The sequence below is a fragment of the Hippocampus bargibanti genome, linkage group LG10 (assembly GCF_051943395.1).
Source record: "Hippocampus bargibanti isolate YZ-2025 linkage group LG10, ASM5194339v1, whole genome shotgun sequence".
Classification (NCBI taxonomy): domain Eukaryota; kingdom Metazoa; phylum Chordata; class Actinopteri; order Syngnathiformes; family Syngnathidae; genus Hippocampus; species Hippocampus bargibanti.
Genome location: NC_142743.1, coordinates 8501658 through 8525661, shown reverse-complemented (window position 1 = coordinate 8525661; position 24004 = coordinate 8501658). Strand labels below are relative to the sequence as shown.

The window sequence follows — 24004 nt, the reverse complement described above, 5'->3', positions numbered from 1 at the left end:
ATCTTTGTGTTGGGAAAAGCAGAAAAAAAGAACTAACAGTAGTATCTTAGTTCCCTTTCTCATTTTTATAGTGGAAACAGTACTTAAGACAAACTATAGCCAAACTGATTCAATAAAAAAACACTTGGCATAATCAGGAAATCGGTGATCAAACTAAAATAAAGAATTGGACACAATTCCATATATGCCAAATATTGGTTTGTTGTTGGGGAACGGAGTAAATAAAAGGAAATCAAATGGAGGAGTTTAAGCCAGTAAAGCTAAATGTGCTGGCGGGGTGTTTGTATTTCGATATACTTAGGTACAGTATATTATTATTATTATTATTATTATTATTATTATTATTATTATTATATACTTTGACTGCTCGCTTCTCAAGTTCAAAAAATACACGCATGAATAATAAATATTTGTAATCAGTGAAGAAAATACATCATTCAATATTCTTGCTGCGTCACAGATAAATAACAAAAAAATGCTCAACACGTTTAAAAAGTAAGGGTGGGGGTGGGAGGCAGTTTGCAACGCAAGACATAAACAATAAAATTATAATCATAATAAAAACCCATAACAAGTGCAACATCAGTATGACAGCTTTTGGAAAACAAAATAAAAGCTCTTATGTTTGACCGATCAGTTCACCTACTACAGCATCAAATAAACAAAAGAAGAATACAACAGAAAATAATCATAAAACAACATTAAAAAATAATATTAACATGTCAACTCAAAAGTTCTGTTTGTGGAAGCGGGAAGGACAAGAAAACAACCGCATATTTAGGGCAATGAGTTATAAAGCCATCAAGATTTCAGATCAATCCACAATGCATCATCACAACGCTATAAATATTGAGTTGAAGTAGCGGCTACAATCGGGTGGACGTCATTTGCAGCCAGGGCTACACATCCAACCGGCTATGCCCAAAAGTGGAACCTCGAAAGTTATGATTTCAATATCTGGATATATATATATATATATATATATATATAATATATATATATATATATATATATATATATATATATATATATATATATGTTCTAATCACATTCTTCAACTTTGGAGGTTCCACAGTGGATGAACTATTTGTTCAATTTGGTGTCATCTTCGCCCTGAATAGTGTCCATCAAAACTTATCATTAAATCATTAAAAAAAAACATGATAATCTTAAATTATATGAACAGTCAAATAAGAACGATCATTAAAAAAAAATCCCAAAATAAAATAATAATCATCGTCATAATCAACATCACTAAAAGACTTTTGGTAAAGACAATACAGCCTAAATAAAAAAATAGATATATAAATAAAAAGGAAGAGACAGCTTTTGAACAAATACTGTGTGTGTATGAAGTGCGACTGTGAGCTTGACATGAGAGCTTATCAAAAATAATCAAACACTCCTAGCTAACAAAAAACAGTCATTGTAAAAGGTGAACGAACTTTTTACATTGATTCAATGAATAGACAGATGTTTATTTTTACACATTATGGGAGTGAAATTAAGAGTCTTGTTTGTTTATTGTTTTGTTTTTAAAATCACATGAATGATTAGATAATATAATTTTTCTGATCCCCTCCTGAATTTTAAGTTTCATCACCCGCCAATGGCGGGTTGGACCGAATTAATGGCAGATTCATTCAATTCGATGGGGAAGGATGTTTTGAGTCACAGATTATATCAGATTTGTATCTCAAGGCACCAAATGTATATTTATTACTTTCCACATACCAATAGGCAATATTTTTTTCTTGTTTAGATGACATTAACATTGAATGCTAACTTGTTACAGTTCTTACTGTCATGGTTGTGTGTGTATTACTCCATTTTGTTAATTCAGCAGGGGATCAAATGCTTATTTCTCACACTGTATATGACCCACCCCTGGGTAACAGCATTGACCCCCTCTCCATAAAACAGCAAACATAACCCCCACCCTGATAACAATCCTTAAATATAAAATTCTGGTCACCGAAAACTTGCTGTGTTGAACTCAAAAGAGTGCGAATCTCATTATCATGTACCACGAGTAGCAAGCTGACATGGTTTAGCATGACTGCATAGTGACGATGATATTTGGTTTACTTACAGATGTGATTCAAAACACACAGAAATACGTGGGAATGGGGGTGGGGGAAAGAGCTAGCTAGCTAGCTAGCTGCTGGACGACAAGGCACAGCTCAAATTAGGCGCTAGCAGCTAGCTTTACTGTTTATATGCACAGCCAGCAAGCTAATATACATATCAAGCCAGAATATTTGGTGTCGCTACATCAGAGCTTTTTCCTAAATCTTACAAAGTTCTCCTGGAGCGAAACTAGATCAAATGAGTCCGTACTGGGCCCACTGGTTTTTGACAATCCAAGTAGCACATAGAGCACGTGTTGGTGCACATCAGCTTAGAAACAAAAAACATGTTTTGACAGTGGGAGACTGGGATCACCTTGTGGTTGGAGGGGGGGGGGGAGACACGCATCCAGTTACTTATGACTGGATGCCGAGCACCAGAATGTACTTTTTGTATGAGTCAGCCCTGTAGACATAAACCATGGCTTGAAAGTCAAGTCACTAAAAATAGACAAATAGACCAACATTATTTGTGTTTTATCAACAGACACCAGACGGTGCAATTTGGCTTGAATTGGATACTGGCCAAAATTCAATTCATATTTTTCCAATTACAGTAAAGCCTATCGTTTCGTTTACCAAAACTGGCCGTATGCGAATCCGCTGGTGGATCCTGACAGTGTGGAGCAGTGTGAAAAAAAAAAAACAACCATCACTAACACGTGTTTCGAAAAGCTGGTTTGCTGCGTGACGGAGAGGACAGCACAAGTTCGGAACTGAATTTACCGCAGGATGAAAATGACACTTAAAGGACAACCGACACCATTTTTTGGTGTCCTAACTGACATCAGAAAAACGTTTTATAGCATCTAAAATACCCAAAACACGCAGTATGATATTTTTAGTTCAAATGCAAAACACCAATAAAAATGACTTAAAGTGTCCAAAATCTGCAACAAATTGAGCTGCGAATTGGACATTTTCAGAAAGTCCCGCCCCCATTTTGTGACATCACGCCAAGACATCTTGCATTGCTGAAAAATCAAAACAATGGCTTCAGATTCGGAGAATATGCTTTCTTCTTACAGTTATGAATATGTTTCAAATAGTTCTGAAGAGGAAAGCATACATGTTTGCAATCGATTAACAAATTTATTTGTGCCATTTTGAGGCAACATTGGGGGAAAATCCCTCACCCAAAAAAAGAGGCACAAAATGGCGACCTCCTGTGGCCACCTCCGTTTCCACAGGCTGATAAATTCCTTATATGGCGCTTGGACGCCCTCTTCTGGCGGCTTTTGGGTGCAACACGAGGTCCCCAGACCAAACAAGTCCAGCAAAATACATTGTGACGTGATGGAAGGATCGCTACAATGCGTCTTTTTTACGGTCAAGGGCGGTCCTTTAGTGACGTCACGTATGGACTTGTCACCAACTCAAAAACAAGACTTCCTGAATATTCAGCGCGAGTCCTAAAACGTAAAATTTAGCAATATGCGGTGGAATCTTTGTAAAATACGCTCAGTAGAAGTCATTTGAAGCCATTTTACAACTTGTCCGGAGACGTCGGTTGTCCTTTAATGCGACAATGAAAGAGAATGAGAGCGTGTGTGGCGAGGAATATCGGACACTATTCCAATGCGATACAAGATGAGGACGGCTTTCAGTGACGAGCTATGTTTTTGTAACCAGACCTGTTAACGAGTGCTAACATGTTGCTGCTGTCTTACTTTCGTGTCTCACTTTTACCGGCGTGTATTTTTAACCATCCCTGTTCGGGCTGTGTTACTGCCGTAATGCATGTTGAGTTGCTGTAGAATCTTTGTAAAATACGCTCAGTAGAATTCATTTGAAGTGATTTTACACATTACGGACACAACTTGTCTGAAGGCGTCGGTTGTCCTTTAAGTTATATTATTCAAACTTTGAAAACTATTTCTGCGTATCATCTTTTGTTTTAAACATACGGCTTATAGACAGGTGCGGTTTATGTATGTACAAAATGTTTTTTCCTTTAAAAATGTACTGGGTGAGGCTTATCATCAGGGACCCTCTGTAGTCTGGAAATTACAAGTAGGGCTAAGGTTGTCAACTCTTGCAGAATTTCAACAGTTGAAATAATGCGTTTGCTTAAAATCAATGCTTGTAAATAATCTACTACATAATAACGATGACACGAAAACAATCTGTACCACCAGCCATGATCTGTTGACAGTCGCGGAAAACACATTGTGTTGACTTTTCTGAATTCTCTGTGAATAACACAGTGAATTTCACATAAATTGGCTGAAACAGTGAAGTCAAAATGGAGAAAAAACCAATTGTGGACTTTAGTATTACCCACAATGCCACTTCTTTAGATTGCTGGGCCCCTCCCCTCCCTTTCACATGATGTTATGCAACCAGTCTCCCTCTGTACAGTATAATTGAGCACACAAAAGGGAACGATTATCCCATAGCGCCCCCCTGTAGTGCAGCAAATATACATAAAAAAACAGTTGTTACATTGACAATATATTTGTTAGGTTGTGAACACCTTTGGTGTGCAGTTGTCAAGTTTGCAGTGGATGGACATGACCTAAAGCATCTGGACAGACAGACAACCCTCTAATCCTTCTCTTGTGTCATGATGACATGACTTAGTTTTTTTTTAATCCGAGGTGTACATACTTTGTGTCATGAGTACTTCGCTTTCGTTAAAACGTGCTCTTCTAGTAAGTATTTGGTTAAAAAAAACGTGCAGACTTTGCATTGGAGTTTACTTATTTGGCAGGAAGTATTTTGTCATTTGGGGAAAAAGAAATGACGGCAGCGTCGAAAGCCATTGAGACAATTAAAATATAAAATAAAAGAAATAAAAATAGTAGCAGCAGTACATAAATACTTTGAACTGAACACCACATTTCATTATTAGCTTACTAGCTTTAAAAAAAAAAGAAAGACAATAAAATAAAGGTTGGTGTAACACCATGAAAGCTTTATACAACGGCGGATGTTTTCTCCTCTTAGTTCCCTCTCTTTTAGCACATACTTAACTTTTCTTTTGTCATTATCTCATACTTCCTTTCCACTTTCTCAACCACTTTCCATTTCTGCTCATCTCTACTGCCATCTGGACATCATCTCATCTCTCTCACTCTCTTTCTCACACTTAACTGTTTCCGTGCTTGCTCAGTACCACTCGTGACTTTCTCTCTTCCTCTCGCTATCTCCGTGATTTGCTTTGGTGCTTTGTCGGTCAAGTTTTCATGATACTAAATTCAACAATCATCAACAGCCTCATTTGTCGGAAAACAACATTCAATTTTACATTGCTGATACGAAGCAACAAGTCTATACATTAAGTCTATTCTCATGAGTATTTAGTAGGATATCACACTTAAATAATGCAACAAAATGATTCATCTAAGAATTTCGGGGTTGCCTGATTTTTTTTTTTTACTGATTATGAGCAGAAGTACAAGATCTTAAAAATCACAAATTGAACATTAATCTAAGAATGAATGGAAATAGTGATAAACTGATCTAATTAAAATGTTTCACTTGGCATGTACTAATGGTTCGAGACAATAAATCTGTACATACAGCAATATAGAGCGATGACAGTTTGTGAATCAGTGTTTGCATATTTGTAAAAAAAACAGAGATAATAATAATAATAATAATAAATTTCATTTATAGGCCTTTCAAAACCCTCAAGGTCACGTTACAGTCACAGGATAGGTTTTTCTGTGGGTGAGTAGAAACAGCCACACGCGCCAGCGTTCACTCAACCCGGAATAACAAACAGATAGAAAGCGAGCTAGCTAGCTAGCTTATAGATAGCTAATAAATAGATAGAAAGATTAGCTAAATAACTAATTTATAGCTAATAAATAGATATAGAGAATAGCTAGTCAACTAACAGATTGCTAATAAATAAATAGAAAGCTAGCTAGCTAATATATGGTTAATAGATAGCTAGCTTATATAGTGTAGAAAATATAGGTACATTGTATGAAGTCCAAGAATTGCTGCTTCAGTTACACGAAAGGGCTCTTCCCTCAATTAGTTTACAAATCTATACACAATAATATTTCAATAATTTACATCTGAGTTGTTAAATTTTATTTTCACTTTCATGTATTTAAAAGGGGTGGCCAGGTAGCACAGTGGTTAGCGGGTAACCTCACAGTGCGGAGGCCCCGGGTTCAATTCCAGCTCCAGCCTCCCTGTGTAGCTTGCATGTTCGCCCCGGGCCTATGTGGGTTTTGTCCAGGTACTCTGGTTTCCTCCCACATTTAAAAAACATGCATGGCAGGCTGATTGAACACTCCAAAATCGGCCCTCGGTGAACGCAGATGGTTGTTTGTCTCTCTGTGCCCTGCAATTGGCTATAGCACCCCTATATTTACATGTAAGCCTGTATTTATGGCAATATTTGTGGCAATGTTTAACGTTAAATACAATTTCCTACTAAATTGTGGTGAGAACAGCTTAGAACATATTTGAGTGATCAGTGTACTTTTAAAATGTCCCCCTCTATGAAGTGCAGTCATGTAGGAAAAAAAATATCCCGAAAAATATTCATTTCGGCCAGTTAAAGTAGCGATTCTGCCATGACTAGCAACTCAAGCGCATCGAGAGTACTTGAGACATGATTGATAATCTTGGTTTCACTCCCTGGTGCTTTCTACTATCTTTGTGACTGTTTTATTTTAGGATAGTTGTCCATGTTAAGCGCTTTGTTACAGCGTCCATTTTTGTTAAAGCGCTATGTAAATCAATATGTATTGTATTTTATGATCACAAGTTTTCAAAATCCCACTTTTGAGTGTGGCTTCAGAACATTTTTGAACATCAATGGAAATAGTTGACTCCTTATTGCACCCTAAGGCATCGCAAGACTCTTGGTTGCCACCTCAAAGTCGCAATCACATCTGGTCTGGAAAACACGAAACAGCAGAGGCAGCCAGAGGACGAGGTAGACAACCAAGTGGAGTAGCCAGATGCTCCACAGGCGATGACAACCATTCCTGCCCCACTTTCAGTCTCTTTGTACAAGTACATCTGCATCTCCTTGCGGACAATGCAACACCGCAAGTTAACAGCCTCACCTCAAATAGTCATCAGAATGACTTTTCTTTCCAACCTACCAATTTCCTTCCATCTACACTCAGTTCAGATGAACTCATAATGGACACACACACACACACACACACACACACACACACACACACACACACACACACACACACACACACACACACACACACACACACACACACACACACAAAGTTTAGAATACAACAGTAATTTGTTTTTTCTGAGTTTACCCTTCCAATTGCATAGCTGATATGCGGATTGACGGTGTCACTGATGATCAGTGAGCGGGCGACAAAAAGACAGAATATTCCGTATGCAGGTGCATGTCAACAAAATAGATAAAAAAAGTCATTCATTTCAGTCATTCAATTCACAAAGTGAAATCCAGATTGAGTCGTGAAAAACGGAAGCAAATCTAGCCCGATTGCAACACTAAGAAACAATTTGATTGTTAACGTAACATTCAAATTTCTTTGTGCGAGCGTTTGCTGAACTGCAAGCTATGAGATAAAATTGTTACATATTTTTTTTCTACTGTGCGTAGCGAAACAATATCATTGGAAGTCTCATTTGGGTTAAATTTATGAAATCAATGCAATTTCCTCCAGTGTTGAAATGTAATGATCACTCGTGACTGTGTTTGTATCATGGCGTGCTGTACATGTGACGGTGATGATGATACCCGTTGCTAAGCGACGACAAAAAAGTGACGACACATTTACAAGTGTATATGTTTCTGGAACTGCTTCGTGTAACAAAGAGGGTACAGAAAGTGGTTAAGAATGAATGACTCTGTGTCTTTGTGTTATTTTGTTCTTTTGACTTCAAGACGGCGCCGTGAGAGTGGCTGCCTTTCCAGCAGCTCCTGTATTTTGTGTTTCTACTTTCATTCCTTTCATAACTTCGCTACTGTGAAATGTAAATGTCTCCACTGCGAGACTAATAAAGGCAAATCCAATCCAATCCAATCCAATCCAATCCAATCCAATTCGCGCGTAAATGAAGCTAACTAGAAATGGACACATCTCCCCTCCTAATGTCTGCCTGTCCAGATTGAATATATTATCCCATCAGTCCTTTCTGGCAACCCAAATATCCGTCGTCGTTTTGTTCTTTGAGGACTTTTCCGGTGCACACAGTCCAAGGCTAGACTTAGCGTCTTTAGGCTGAGGCTAGACTACATGAGAGAGAACAGCTGAGTGAAGAGCAGGCGAGGGGCTCTCTGCGGGCTACCTACTGAAGAGTGACGAGTGGAGTTGGTGATGATGGCTGTAACACTGACTGCTTCGAGGCGACTCGGTGCGATCCATCACTGTCTGGAACCAACCGGCCACGTCTACATCCAGCATCTCGTAACGTCGAATGAAGCTGTGCTCCTACAATAAGAGAAGGTAATGAAGATTGCTTGAAACTGGATTTACAGTGGTTACATCTGACAAAATGACCGTAGATGGTTTGATTAACTCATTCACTGCCAGGCGATGTGCAAAAATGTGTCCACTCCAGTGCCAGGGTTTTTGTCATTTTCACTCAAATTGCAGGACCCACAGAATATTGAGTTCCAGGACTACATAAACATTCTATGCAGCATAAGAAACCTTAGACTCTCTTCTTTCATCAGGAAAAAAGAGCTAATTCCAACATGATATGGGTCTGGAGTTACATGAGTTTGAAATGAGGGCGGGTGTACAAATACAATACAATATATATTGATTTGTATAGTGCTTTAACAACAGCTGAAGCTGGAATAAAGTACTCACATGGCAAAAGGGAGAAAACATTGCCATAGGAATGAGCAGCGCTTTATCGGCACCCCCGCAAGAAAAACCAAAACCCAATGAAATTTGGGAATGGCACTCTGTCATATTTTCAATTCTGGTTCTGGTCCCCATTTACCGTGATAAACGGGGGATTACTGTACTGCAGTTATTTAATCGTTGCAAAATTTAGACTCTTTCATCAAAAAAAAGAGTTAATTCCTAAGTTATATGGTCTGAAGTCATCTCAGCTTGAAATGGGGGCGGCTGTACAAAAGGCAAATGCTGCCTCCTCGTCGGAGGGAAAACATTGCCAAACCCCCCCAAAGAAAAACCTAAACCTGAAAAAAATACAGGAATGGCACTCCACGCCAAACTTTTCAATTCCAGAATAAATTCGGGAATGGCAGCGAATGAGTTAAAAAAAAAAATGCATCGTCAGGTGTGAATTACGTCACGTGAACCATGAATTGGAAATGTATCGTATTTTATTCATATTTTAGATAAGGCGCACCCCGAGTGAATGGTATATTTTCAAACCTTTTCATATATAAAGCGCAGCTTCCATGAATGAAAACAGTTTCTAAATATAAGGTCACAAAACACCACATTATAAGGTTGAGGCTGGGGTTATGCACAACTTCTTCTACAGGGGCAAAATTGAGTCGGTGGCTGCTGACAGTAGCCCATACGACTTCCGTATAAGGCGCGTTTAAAGGACAACCAACTTCTCCGGACAAGTTGTGTCAATGATTTGTAAAATGGCTTCAAATGACTTCTACTGAGCGTATTTTACAAAGATTCCATCGCATATAGCTATATTTTACATTTTAAGGCTGAATATTCCGGAAGTCTTGTTTTTGTCTTGTCCTCACCCTACGTCACTGAAGGAACGCCCCTGACTGAGAAAGGACATACCTTGCTGATGCAAGGTATGTCCTGCATTTTGCGGTACTTTGTTTGGTCTGAAAACTTCGTGTTGATGGCGAAATTAGAAGGTAAACACAAATAATGCGATGGTGAATCGTTGTATGTTACACCGAGACAACTCTTTGATATTTGTTTGAAAATAATTCCAAACTGCAAAACAAAACTACTTCCAACGGAGCTCTGCCGCCATCTTCTGCATTTTCAGTGACATTACACATCAGTCTTGGGCAAACAAAACGACCTAGAAAACCTTCTTTAATCGATTGCAAACATTTATACTTTCCTCTTCAGAACTATTTGAATCATATTCATAACTGGATGCGTAACAAGAAAGCATATTCTCCGAATCTAAAGCCATTGTTTTGATTCTCGAGCAAGGCAAGACGTCTTGCCGTGACTCCACGAACAAGGGGGCGGGACCTTCTGAAACTGGCCACTTCAGGTTTCAAATTGAAGTACTTTTTAGACACTAAGTCATTTTTATTGGTGTTTTGCATTTGAATAAAAATATCATACTGCGTGTTTTTGGGTATTTTAGATGCTATAAAACGTTTTTCTGATGTCAGTTAGGAAACAAAAAAGTGACGTTGGTTGTCCTTTAAGGCGCAGGTTCATCTTTTGAGGAAAATTAAGCCGTTTGGGTATGCGTTATACACCGGAAAATACTGTAATATTTTTCACACAAGGCCAATCCAAAATGCAGCTCATTCAAAACTTACCAGCAACTGGTGGTATTTTGGCCTTTTTCTGTGATCCTTAGTGAGGCTGTGGGGGAAAAAAACAGGTTGCTGTGAAATGGAGTGCTTTTTGTGGGTATGTGTATTTTTGTGCAGCTCACCAATCTTTAACGAAGGACTGGAAATCGAGGGAGAATCCCATGCTGAGAGGCAGTAAAGGAGGGTCTTCCTGCAGCACTTTGGTCAGAACCTCAAAGTCTGTCTTGCAGTTCTTGTAGGGAAACTGCCCCGTGGCCAACTCCACCTAATGCACACCAGGTGGGATTGACAGTCATCTAGAGTGGTTTGTTTAATCAAAAGCATCACTGTCATTTTTCGGAAGTTCCATCTGTGACGTTACCTGAGCTGTGTTAATAATAATAATACATTTAATTTATAAGCGCCTTTCAAAACTCTCAAGGTCTCTCTACAGTCACACGATAAGTTTTTTCTGTGTGTTCACAAATATTCAGAAGTACACATTTTCTACTCTATCGATCAATAAATACATCCGCCTGTAAAAAAATCAATCTGTCTGTCCGTCCTTCCGTCTATATGGAATTTTCATTTATTTATTTTTTTTATTTTAAATCTGCAACATTAACAAATGCATTTCTTTTTGGCTCTCATTTTTTAATGAGAAATTTCAGCGAAATGTGCTTTTTTTGTCCACTTTTATCTCTGAAACGAAAATGTGCGAGAGTAATCCAAACTGCTTTCTTTTTTGCAGGATTAAAAATAATGCCACAAATGATTTCCATAGCGCTTTGGACAGTTATATTGTGGAGCAAAATCTGGATTATGGTTCAATTTGAGTATCGTATTTTCCAGCGTGTAAGGCACACCGGAGTATAAGGCGCACCCGCAATGAATGGTGGATGTTCTAAACTTTTCCACATATAAGGGGCACCAGGGTATAAGGCGCACCTTCAATGAATGACAAACGTTTTCCAAATATAGAAATATATAAAAGTTTCAAAATATAAGGCACAACACATAAGGCGCTACAGTAGAGGCTGTGGTGATGCACGACTTGGAGTCGGTGGCTTGAAATGAGTTGCGAGACCTGTTGAGGCTTAATATTACTTCACATATAAGGCGCACCTGCGTATAAGACCGAGGGTCATTTATTGAATAAAATTAAGGGTTTTGGGTGTGCCTTACACACCAGAAAATACGGTAATTTGGTATGCGGTCCAATTGCTGACAACTAAAATGTGTTTGGCCTTGGCAAAGGTCTCTTATGTGATGTTTTTTTACTTTTTAATTCCTAGTTTAAAGTCATAAATCAAGATCAACATATTTTGTAAAAACAATTGCCAATTAATGAGTCACCATCCTAGATACCACAATATTCCAATCGGAAATTCATTCTAGAAGAGTTTAAGAAATATTTGGAGGGGGTTGTGGGAGCGGCTTCTTAACAGTTGTGAGGTTCCGGGTTTGAATCCTGTGTAGAGACTGCATGTTCTTGAAAGATTGTCCATAAATGGAATTTGAAGTGCTGGTTGTGTCTTTGTCCAGTGACTGACCAGCGACCAGTCCAGGGTGTACACTGCCCAAAATCTCCAGCTCACTCACAAATTTGAATGGGGCATGTGCGACAGATAATGCATGTATGGATGCATATTTGCTTGTTTGTCCTGAATCATAAAGGTTCGAAATGATCTGTAGAAATGTCAATCAAGTCTTACCAGAGAAATGCCAAGGCTCCACACGTCCGCTCGGATGTCATAGTCGGGTTTGGTGGGATCAGGAGGGTCTATTCTCTCGGGCTGCAAAGATATAAAAAAATACATGAAGTGAATTCAGAAGTTTGGATTAAGTTAACAGGTTTGTATAATTTGATTTGTCATCACTTACCGCCATATACGCAGCACAGCCAGCACTACGAGTCTTTGCCTTCGAGTCGACGAGGCGTCCGCTGATACCAAAGTCGCAGAGTTTGATCTGACCTTTTGCATCCAGGAGAATGTTGGAGGGTTTCACGTCACGGTGGATGACACCGTGTTTCTCTTTCAAATACAGCAAGGCTTTCACTATCTTGAGCGAGGAAACACATCGGGATGTTTAAAATCATACAATAAAGGCAGCAATGCATTTTGTTGAATGTTGGGCTGTGGCGCTTGAATAATTTAAGGATTCATTATTTGAGTGATCAGATCTAAAACTAATTTTGCATGATTTCCTGTCTAGGTTAAGCACTTTGTCACAGCTGTTGTTAAAGCACTATATAAATCGATATGTATTGTATTACTAACACAAAATACTTATTTTTGTCTACTTGGGACTACCATCAGTCTATTATATATGTGACTTGCAAATATGTGTTACGTTAGAAAAAAAAAATCAATGCAAAATTTCGTGGCAGAAATTTTCCTTTTTTTGAATCGAAATACTCCAGTTACTTAATCGTTGCAACCCTTGTTAAATAGCTCACTTACTGCGACAGTCATCTTTCCTAAGATTTGTTCTGGGATGGGGCCTTGGATTCTTTTCTTCAGCTTCTCAGCACACGTTCCCATCAGCTCCATGGCAATAAATACATCCGTCTGTAAAAAAAAGACCCATGAAAATGTAAATGTAGCTTGGTGGACATCACGGATAATGATTACCGTATTTTCCGGCTTATAAGGCGCACCGGAGTATAAGGCACACCCCCAATGAATAGCATATTTTAAAACATTTTCCATATATAATGCGCACCTTCAATGAATGAAAAAAGTTTTCGAAATATCAGAATCAGAAAACTATTAATCGTCCCACAATGGGGAAATTTGCAGTCCACAGCAGCAATTTGAAAGAAAGGGGATGGGGTGGGGAGGTGAAAGGATAAAAAAACAAGATATTCTAAGCATAGAAAAAGCAATGTCAGAAGACTGAGATATAATATAAGATATATACAAGATTTCCAAATATAAGGCACACGATATTATATGGCGCTGCAGCAGAGGCTCGGGTTGCGCACTACTTCTACAGGGGGAAATAGAGTATACAGTAATTGTGAGACCTCAATATTACTTTACATATAAGGGCATGCTCATCTTTTGATTGAAAATTAAGGCTTTTGGGTGCGCCTTATACACCGGAAAATATGGTATATTTTATTGTTGTAGTGCAACCACCAAGGAGAAACATGACCATCGTGATTCATCTGAACTAAAAATACGGTGACGACAAAAATATTAAAGGACAACCGACACCTCCGGACAAGTTGTGTCTATAATTTGTAAAATGGCTTCAAATGACTTCTAGTGAGTGTATTTTACAAAGATTCCACCGCATATAGCTATATTTTACGTTTTAAGACTTGCGCTGAATATTCCGGAAGTCTTGTTTTCGAGTTGGTGACGAGTCCTGACGTCACGTCACGGAAGGAACACCCCTGACCGAGAAAGGACATACTGTCGCAGTCCTTTCATCACCTCAATGCATTTTGCGGTACTTTGTTTGGTCTGAAAACTTCGTGTTGATCCGTGTTGATTGCGAAATTAGAAGGAAAACACATAAATAACGCAATGGTGAATCGTTGTGTGTTACACCGAACAACTATTTGATATTCGCTGACAAAAATGCCAAGGCCCAAATCAGCCCCATTCCACTGAGCTTTGTCGCCATCTTGTGGGTGCTACATTTCTCTCCAGATGCCTCAAAATGACACGAAATAAATTCTTTAATCAACTGCAAACATGTAGGCTTTCCCCTTCAGAACTATTTGAATCATATTCATAACTGGATGAGTAACAAGAAAGCATTTTCGCCAAATCTGAAGCCATTGTTTTGATTCTCGAGCAAGGCAAGACGTCTTGGCGTGACATCGCGAACAAGGGGGCGGGGCCTTTGGAAACTGGCCACTTCCGGTTTCAAATTGAAGTACTTTTTAGACACTTTAAGTCATTTTTATTGGTGTTTTGCATTTGACTAAAAATATCATCCTGCGTGTTTTGGGTATTTTAGATGCGATAAAACGTTTTTTTGATGTCAGCTAGGAAACAAAAACGTGATGTCGGTTGTCCTTTAAATATACTTTTCGGAATAAAACCTCTGCTTTGTTTTGTTTCTGATCAACATTTGTCAGGGTTCAGTTGCACCTACATTGGTAACTATGGCACCGTAGCACTGAATGATATAAGGGCAGTCGTGACTTTTCAACACCACATCCAGGTCCATCAGGATCCTCTTGTTCTCATCCTTGTTTCCTGTTCGCCGCATTTGCTAAGAACACACACAAATTTGGATGACTTTCAAAATAGAAAGATGACAATTCAACAGAAATAGTATAAGAACAGACCAGCGCAATTAATTTACTAAAGCGGCCATTTTGAAAAATGGGATCAGTTCTTCAGATAAATGTATTTACTGTATGGAGCATATGAATATATAATTAGCTCAGATTATTTGTGACTTTTGCAGAAATTGGTATAGTTAGGAAATAAGACAAATTCATCATTCCCCTCTTGGCAATATTTGAAGTTGCTTCATTTTTTTTAAAGCACTGCAAGATTTGCCCAAAAAATGCTGTCAATGCTTAGTATGGTTCCAGAGGACAACGCAACACTAAGTTTGAAAATCGCACAATGGTTCAGTGGAAATTTGCATTCTTAGAATTTAGTTCCTGAAATTATTTGGTTTAGCGCAGGGGTCGGGAACCTTTTTGACTAAGAGAGCCATAAAAGTAAAATATTTAGAAATGTTTTTCAGTGAGAGCCACACGCACGCGCGCGCACACATACAAACGCTCACGTGCGCGCACACACACACATACACGCACGTGCGGCCACTTTTCAACAAAATATCAGAATGTATGATTTAAAATAACTTTGTGATAGTACTCACCGTTAACATGAATGGTTTTCCGTTCCTCGTGATTGGTAAAAATCCAGGCAAACGATCAGAACGAAATTCAATTTGCCGGTCCAGAGGCGAAGTTACTGCTAGCTAGCCTGAACACGGCTCATAAGCTTCCACACTTGCTATCTGCAATCTACTTCTCGCAGAAGTATGTTGATGCTAACGTTAACGTGGGGCTTGTTAAAACGTCACTGATATCGATGGTATTGTTTCATTGCAAATTAGAATCAGAACATTTTCTCTCCTCTAATGCTCCGGTGCATTCACGCTGAAGTGCACTAGTTGGGCTCATTTGAAGGGGCGTTTACCGGTTTCAACATGACGGCCACTATCATCCAATCAAAATGGCGCTTTCGGCCATTCTCGGTCAGTGTCATCCAATCAAAATTGCGCTTTCCGCCAACTGCAGCCCCAACGGGAAATGAACGGCGAAAAAAACCGACAATCTGTATTTAGTTTTATCGGCGAGCCATATGCAATCATCAAAAGAGCCCCATAGGTTCCCGACCCCTGGTTTAGAGGATTTTTAGGGGCATTTGAAGTGCTCAAGTTATTGAAAAAAAGCTCCACAAAAGGTGGAAGTTGCTAGATAAACTGGACAAGTCTCTAAATATACCTACCATTTAGCTAAATTGGCGACACTAAAGACAACTTTTATGTGCATATCAAAATAAAAGTCAAATACGTTTTCACTTCATAAAAACAGAGAGGGCTTGTCAGGAACTGCGCATGAGTCTGGAATAGAACAACAGGGAGAGTCGGGGGAAGGATACAAAGTACATTAAGGTCTTACTTTGACTGCAATGACATGACCAGTTTTCTTGAATCGCACTTTAAAGACCTGCCCACAGGTCCCGCTGCCAATCTCCCCTTCATTGATCAAATCTGTCACCTCGGCCGGATATCTCTGGAGAATGATAATATGCATGTTATCAATGGCTTGGACTGAACTTTTATATACGGCGGTGCTTTGACGTGGTTTAAAAAAAACATGTCATTGTCATTCGGTTCACTCACCTGTCCCTCAATTTTAAGATAACCTGTTTGTTTCATGATCTCTTGCAATTTCTGGTCAATCTCTGCACTGTGGGAACAAATAGACAAAAAAACAATGCTTCCAATATTCATGTAATGAAAGATTTGGAAGTGTCAATGTATCGCGTGAGGTTACAAATAGGGCTGAACCGATTACAGACGCAACCTTACGAACGAGATACGTTCCGAACGGTCGTTTGTAAGGTGAATTTGTTCGTAAGTTGCTTCAGTGCTATATTTTGTATGGTATGTATGTTTTAGTCAAACATAGAATGGGGAAGTATAAAAGACAGACGCTCTAACAGTCGTAAAATAAATTCACACCTATGACGACATATTTCCTTGGGTCTTCAGTAAGCCATTACTGAAGCTGCTGGCACGTCATTTCTGAATGACGTGCCAGCAGCCATTACTTTTTGTGATGCATCGCGTCCTCCTGGAGCATCAATTGGGAAGAGGGATTTCCTCCCCGCTAACATACTGTACGCAGCCAATCGTAAGCGAGTTCGTCGGTTTGGGGCCTGAACTCATTGGCTACACTTCAGCTCAGTGCTGATTGGTCAGCCTAGGTGTCGGTCGCGTAAACATCCAGCCCTTGAAACTTTTAATCGGTGTCTGTGCGTGTGTGTGCGTGAAGCAAAGCAAAACAGCGAATTGCAAGCAAGCTTGGCCGGAAAAAGGCGCAAAATCTAACTTACAGCATCTCTGTCTGAACATTTTTTGACATACTGTACCCGCAAAAATGTATGTATCGTTATTCGTAACTTGAATGTTCGTAAGTTGGGGAGTGTCTGTACTCGGGCAATATTAATCACTTGTAAAACAGCAAAAATCTGCCAATACAAACTGATTATTGGTTGTTTATTGTTCTACAATCACAACACATATTTATCGGTTAAAAAAAAAAAGATCAGAGTATGGATTTCGAAGCTCACATACTTCTCAAGACTCTTCTGTAGGCCGTACGGCGGGGTGGGGAGGGTGAGCATATGTCTGGGGCGACAGGGATGATGCTGAGGCGAGCTCTCTGAAGATGATGAGCGGCTTCCTGCGTCGTTGGCAAGGGGTAGCTGAAGGGCTGGTGTAGAAGGGAAATGATCACAGAGTGCATTCACACCAGAGGTCAGATTGCCAAAGAGTTACAAAAAGCGTTCTTTTTAATGTTAGCTATTTCAAGCTGCCACTGTGCCACGATGCGCTGGTGAGAAAATATATTGCATGGGAAACCCCGTTCTGTTGTTAGTTCCAGCTGTTTTGATTTTTTTTTTTTGGGGGGGGGGGGGGGGCGTGTTAACTGTTTTGATCTAAAACTGTAGTTCGTCTCCAGAGCCTGAAAGTACGACACAGTTTGAGATGATGTCCATTTGAAAGAAGAACCGAGATCAATGGTTCTTAACTTGAGTTTGAAGGGACCTCCGCCATTGTTGATCAATTATTTATAGCACGCCCACTTGGTCATCATTTGCCAAAGATGATCACATGACATTGTTTGTCCAATCAGTGATATGTGAAATGTCATCATGGTGTGATTGTCGTAATGCTTGCACAATCAATTCTGTGGGAAAATTGACGAAAAACAAAATCGTAAGATTACATCTTAAAATTAAAAAAATATATATTAAAAATACAAAACAGACATGCCTTGAAGTTTCTTTACTTTTTTCTCTTTTTTATAAATGCCTCTTTTATATATTTAAAGGACAACCGACATCACTTTTTTTGTTTCCTAGCTGACATCAGAAAAACGATTTGTAGCATCTAAAATACCCAAAACACGCAGGATATTTTTAGTCAAATGCAAAACACCAATAAAAATGACTTAAAGTGTCTAAAAACTACTTCAATTTGAAAGCGGAAGTGGCCAGTTTCAGAAGGCCCCGTCCCCTTGTTCGTGATGTCACGCCAAGACGTCTTGCTCAAGAAACAAAACAATGGCTTCAGATTCAGAGAAAATGCTTTCTTGTTACTCATCCAGTTACGAATATGATTCAAATAGTTCTGAAGAGGAAAGCATACACGTTTGCAGTCGATTAAAGAATTTATTTTGTGTCATTTTGAGGCATCTGGAGAGAAATGTAGCACCCACAAGATGGCGACAAAGCTCCAGGGAAAGAGGCTGATTTTTCTCCTTGGCATTTTTGTCAGCGAATATCAAATAGTTGTTCGGTGTAACACACAAGGATTCACCATTGCGTTATTTATGTGTTTTCCTTCTAATTTCGCCATCAACACGGATCAACACGAAGTTTTCAGACCAAACAAAGAACCGCAAAATGCATTGAGGTGATGAAAGGACTGCGGCAGTATTTCCTTTCTCGGTCAGGGGTGGTCCTTCCGTGACGTGACGTCAGGACTCGTCACCAACTCAAAAACAAGACTTCCTGAATATTCAGCGCAAGTCTTAAAAGGTAAAATATAGCTATATGCGGTGGAATCTTTGTAAAATACGCTCAGTAGAAGTCATTTGAAGTGATTTTACAAATTATGGACACAAATTGTCCGGGGCGTCGGTTGTCCTTTAAATTCCAAACAAAAAAAAAGTACTATTATTTTTCACTCATTAACTGGTGTGTGATTATAAATGAACAGTGTTGTGTTACTTTTTTCATGTACATCATGATCGATGGATAATTGTGACGCGATCATTAACATCATTAACTCACTCACTGCCATTCCCAAATTTATTCGGGAATTGAAAAGCATGACGTGGAGCGATATTCCCGAATTTGATCAGGTTTTGTTTTTTCTTGCGGGGGGTGCGAATCAAGCTCCGGTCAGACCTCTGGCAATGTTTATTCATCCCACAATGGGGCAGCATTTGCCTTTTGTACAGTGAATAATAATAATGTGTTGACTGTTTTGCCATCATAGAAATTGTTTTGGTAGGGCTGGGCCGCGGGTGCTTTTTTTTCTTCCTGCAACCTGTTGAAGGAATACCGCTTAGTGAAGGGGGAGAAGCGTTAGTAAGAGTGCACCTCCACAGTTTGTCCGGCTCCAGATTTGCGGCCATATGCTAGACAGGTAGACTGAGCCAGAAAAAAAGGAGGAGACGACACAAACAAAGGACAAAGTTGCAGGCGCTGTCCCCTGCAGGTGAGGAGTAACATGGGTCATAGCGCATAGCTGGAAGTTAAGAGAACTTTTCAGTGACAGGCAAACGAACGAGAGAGAGAGAGAGAGAGAGAGAGAGAGAGAGAGAGAGAAAGATAAGTGTTCACTGCAGTCCAGGGGATGCTGAATTAGAAACTGTTGTCAAAACACAAACAAACGCTGCCCCCACGAAAACCTAAGTGGGCCGTGCAGAAAAGCCGCATGCACTGTAAGATCTTCCTCCCCCCCCCCAGCAAAATTTGAGGTTATTTGTCAGACATCCGCTTTTCACACGCTAAACACACGCCAACGCCGTCCTGCCACTCACTGACGCGCAGACAAGGGAAAGGAAAAGGGATGTCAAGAGTGGAGGAGGGAGTAATTTGAAGGGGAGGTGACAACGGTCCAAATAAAAAATAAACAGGCGGTCATAGGTGGGCTTCATCCTTCCAGAGGGATGATTCATCACTCAGAAAATACAAATATCCAGTAAATGAGTTGCCAACATCATAATAAATATTATCCAGCACAGGCAAAGGAACCCCTCAAATCATACCAACAGGTCAACAGGGTCAACCCATAGTCGTCGAGAACCCGAACGATTGATAAAAATGGATCAATAATCTTGGTTAAAATTTTTATGATCAGTGGCTAAAAAGAATGTAACATTTTAGATGAAAAATCTATATCCGTAGAGTAGATAAACATCGACAATTTACTAAAATGTCTTTACAGTAAGTTAAAGAAAAGACAATTTGTTACATAAAATCGACACGTGGGTGTGATACGATTCCAGGATAGTTCGGTTTTAAAGTATACCGATACATTTTATAGTGGAATAATTCAGTTCAATTAGATGACGCCATATCTTAAATCAAATCCAATTTTCCGATTCAACTCATTTTTGTAGGACTCCTTTTCAGTGATTAACTGATCCACTGCCAGATGTGCAAAAATGTGACCACTCCAATGCCAGGGTTTTTGTCATCGACACTCAAATTCCAGGACCCACAGAATATTGAGTTTTAGGACTGCATAAACATTCAATGCAGCGTAAGAAACCTTAGACTCTCTCCTTTCATCAGAAAACAAAGAGTTAATCCCTAAATTATATGGGAGTTATCTGAGCTTGAAATGGGGGCGGCTGCACAAAATATAATAGAATACATACATATTGATTTATATAGCTAAATTATATATATTTGCTAAATTATATTGTATATAGCATATATATTATATATATGCTAAATTATATGGGTCTGGAGTTATATGATCATGAAATGAGGGCAGCTGTACAAAATACACATTGGGAATTGAAAATATGACGTAGAGCGCCATTCCCGAATTGGTTTGGGTTTAGTTTTTTCTTGTTTGGGAGCTGTTAAAGCGCTGACCATGGCCTCTGGCAATGTTCTTTCCTTTCCACAAGAGGGCAGCATTTTTCCCATTTCCATGCTAGCTTTGTTCCAGCTTAAGCTGTTGTTAAAGCGCTATAAAAAAAAAAAAAAAAACAATATGTACGTATTGCATTATAATTTGGACAGCCGCACTCATTTCAAGCTCATATCACTCCAGAAACATGTAATTTAGGAATTAACTCATTTTTTTCCGATGAAAGAAGAGAGTCTGTTTCTTACGCTGCATTGAATGTTTATGTTGTCCTAAAACGCAATATTCTGTGAGTGGTGGAAATCGAGTGACAAAGACAAAAACCCTGGCACTGGAGTGGACACATTTTTGCACATCTGGCAGTGAAAATAGACATGTATTTTTTTCCTTTAATGCTTAGCTTGACAGTCACCACCATTTTCGAGTGACAGTGTAAAGCAGGCGTTGACGTCTTTATTAAAAAAAAAAGCTCCCTATATGCTGATTATTATATACGTAGTTCATTTATGACTCAACAACTCATGACGCCTCCTCAACCTATTTAAAAAAACTCTGATGACAAGGTACCATTGTTGAGCCTTTTTAGACAGAAGAAAAACTGGCAACAATGTGTGAAAAAAAGAGAGTAAGAGCAACTATACTCATATGTGATGAAGTAATGTATAAGAGAATCAAAGGTCAATGTAGTGGTTGATATGGTGCAGTTGGCCTTGTATAAGTGGGATGGGAAGGGTGTTGTGTGACGGCAGAGAGAGAGCGATGGATTGAATGATACCTGCACGTTGGGAAGGAGCTGGAGCGGGACTGAGCTGGATCACGATGACTAGACGGAGGAAAGAAAATACAACACACACACACACACACACACGTACATTACTACACGGCAACGACTACCACAATCACACTCTCTCTCATACTACAAATATCCTGTCATGAAAGACACGTACAGCAAATTCTGTCAAAAACAGTGAAACACCAGTGATATCTGAACACAGCATGACATTATGGGTACATCCAAATAAACGATGGCACACTTCATAAGTGAAATAAACTTAATGAAATATATAGAACCGGTAGTAGTTTTGTCCTACAAACCAACAGGAACTGAAGGAAAATGCAGTGAAGTCTGTGTATGCAATCAGGGAGTGTATGACAACTGAGCATCCCAATGGGTTAAAGGTTCCTTTGAGGCACCTTTTAATAACATTCAAGCAAACGTTTTCCAAACACAGGTCATCTCATTTGGAAATGAAAGTACAGTACTCTAGCCACTGCTTCTTCATTGTATTTTAAAGCCATCTCACTGCCCAGCGGCAACATGATGCCTCTCACAGGTCAATTTGAGGTACATGTAAAACAAAAGGCACAGTTGAGAGGGAAAAAATGCCGATTGTGCCTATAAATATAGAGTTTGTGTGAGAGCGGTGTGCTGTGTTGGATATACCACACATGATAAGAATAGTAGCACACTCACCATATTTTCCCCTGGCATGGGGGTCTCTTACACTGATAAAATGTGTGTAGTCTGCTACAATATGTGCAGACAACATTGTGACAATTTCAGTTTTCTGTCCTACATTGTTACTTTGGTTGTATGGAAAGGGGAAAAACTCCAGATGTTTCAAAACAGGTACATTGCAAATGTCAGAATTTTTCACAGATTTGTCCTGAATAAATTAGATTTTTTTTTCTTTAGATATGGAATCCCCCTCAGAAAGGATAAGACAATTGTACTTCGACAATAATAGGGAACAAGAGATTCACACATACACCGCATGAAGAGAAAAAAAATGGGAAAATATGTTGTTAGGGGGGAGGGAAAGAACAATTCTATAGAGGTACAGTTAAATGAAAGTACTATTGAAACTACCTCGTCATTTCGCGAACCTTTAACCTGAATTATATCAGACACCATGCGATGCAAATACGTCTGTGTTATCATTTTATGGATATATTATAGATGTATCATGTTAATTCGATGAGCAAAAATCTGTTCACCCCCGTCTCAAGGATGAAAAAAGTCATATCGGATTTTGCAGCAGGTTTAATCACCATGAAACATACGCAATGAGGGAAATTATACACTAAAAGATCACATACCCACGCAAAATGATACGAAACAACATAAGGTCTATGTAGGGCCTGCCGCCACCGATAGCTCTGCCTGTTAGCACGTTAGCTTAGCATTTCTGACAGCACAGGTCCCCATTACATTCTGGAGGTGACTGTCGACTAAATACTTGTTGACAGCAACTCAGGCTTTAAAACTTCAATTTACAGATCAGTTAGTGTTCGTTCCCATCGTGATACAAACGCGGTAGCGTGACACTACACCGCGTAAGGTGTACGTCGGTGTTTGTTTATGTAGCTAGCTTGTTAGCACACCACGGCTAAGGAGGAGCGGAACAGCCGTTCTCCTTCACTCCCACCCTCCGCCTCTTTCGAGCATTTTCTCCCCCCTCCTCACAGTTATTCAGGACCATTTGTGGATATACCAGTTGACACTCACTTGGTCTTGCGTGGGATCTGTGCGGACTCATGTCGATCTTAAGGTCCATACTCCTCCGAGCCTCTTCGTTTTCCTGCTTTAGTTTCTCCTCGATCCGAGACAGCCTCTGTTCCAGCGACGACATCTTGAAAAATTGAGCTCCCCATGGAGCAGTGCTCGATACTGCCACCTCTGGCAAACTAACACATACCCACCCACAGACAGAAATATCGATAAGCCTAAACCTGCATTTAAGTGTGTCAAAGCAAGCGGGTAGACAGGCACCGATGTCGTTGGACGTGTGTTAATCTACGATTGACACCCAAATAGATCGCTGCGGACGAGCAGATCGAGAGCACACGGACATACAGGTAGACGAGCAGTTGTGAAAACAGGAAAGAGAGAGACAAGTATTGTTTTCTTATAAAATGGAAAGAGCATCATATAGTGTATATACAGATGACAGAGAAAGAAATACAAGTAGACAGGTATAGTTGAAGACAGACAAACATGCACTTAGATTGGTACCCATGTCCAGTTACATATGGAAGGTGCCATTCTCTGGTTTGACAATACTGTCAAACCAGACTAGTA

At 39.5% G+C, this 24004-nt stretch overlaps 1 protein-coding gene across 2 annotated transcripts; it reads right to left on the bottom strand.

Moving 5' to 3' along the window:
- Positions 1–996: 996 nt before the first annotated feature.
- map2k7 (mitogen-activated protein kinase kinase 7) lies at positions 997–23556 on the bottom strand. 2 transcript variants are annotated; one of them, XM_089006223.1, is made up of 12 exons: positions 23432–23556; positions 21698–21745; positions 17383–17521; positions 16426–16492; positions 16202–16315; positions 14653–14772; positions 13002–13109; positions 12421–12600; positions 12252–12332; positions 10680–10822; positions 10561–10606; positions 997–8530 (listed from the first exon to the last, which is right to left on the bottom strand). In XM_089006223.1, the coding sequence occupies exons 1-12, from the start codon at positions 23553–23555 to the stop codon at positions 8384–8386; spliced, it is 1317 nt and encodes a 438-aa protein (XP_088862349.1). In that variant the 5' UTR covers position 23556; the 3' UTR covers positions 997–8383. The 2 variants fall into 2 exon arrangements, with proteins under 2 accessions (XP_088862349.1, XP_088862350.1); XM_089006224.1 differs by lacking the exon at positions 21698–21745 and having other exon boundaries at positions 23432–23555.
- Between the last annotated feature and the right edge of the window lie 448 nt (positions 23557–24004).

What these genes read in the sequence shown, in the direction of transcription:
- map2k7 (XM_089006223.1), bottom strand. Translation starts at nt 23,555, where the DNA reads ATGTCGTCGCTGGAACAGAGGCTGTCTCGGATCGAGGAGAAACTAAAG. An exon ending in TAGGAAAGATGACTGTCGCA is followed by an intron (nt 12,601 to 13,001) that starts GTAAGTGAGCTA and finishes TCCTCGCTCAAG; the next exon opens with ATAGTGAAAGCCTTGCTGTA. An exon ending in CAGTCCTTCGTTAAAGATTG is followed by an intron (nt 10,607 to 10,679) that starts GTGAGCTGCACA and finishes TTTCCCCCACAG; the next exon opens with CCTCACTAAGGATCACAGAA.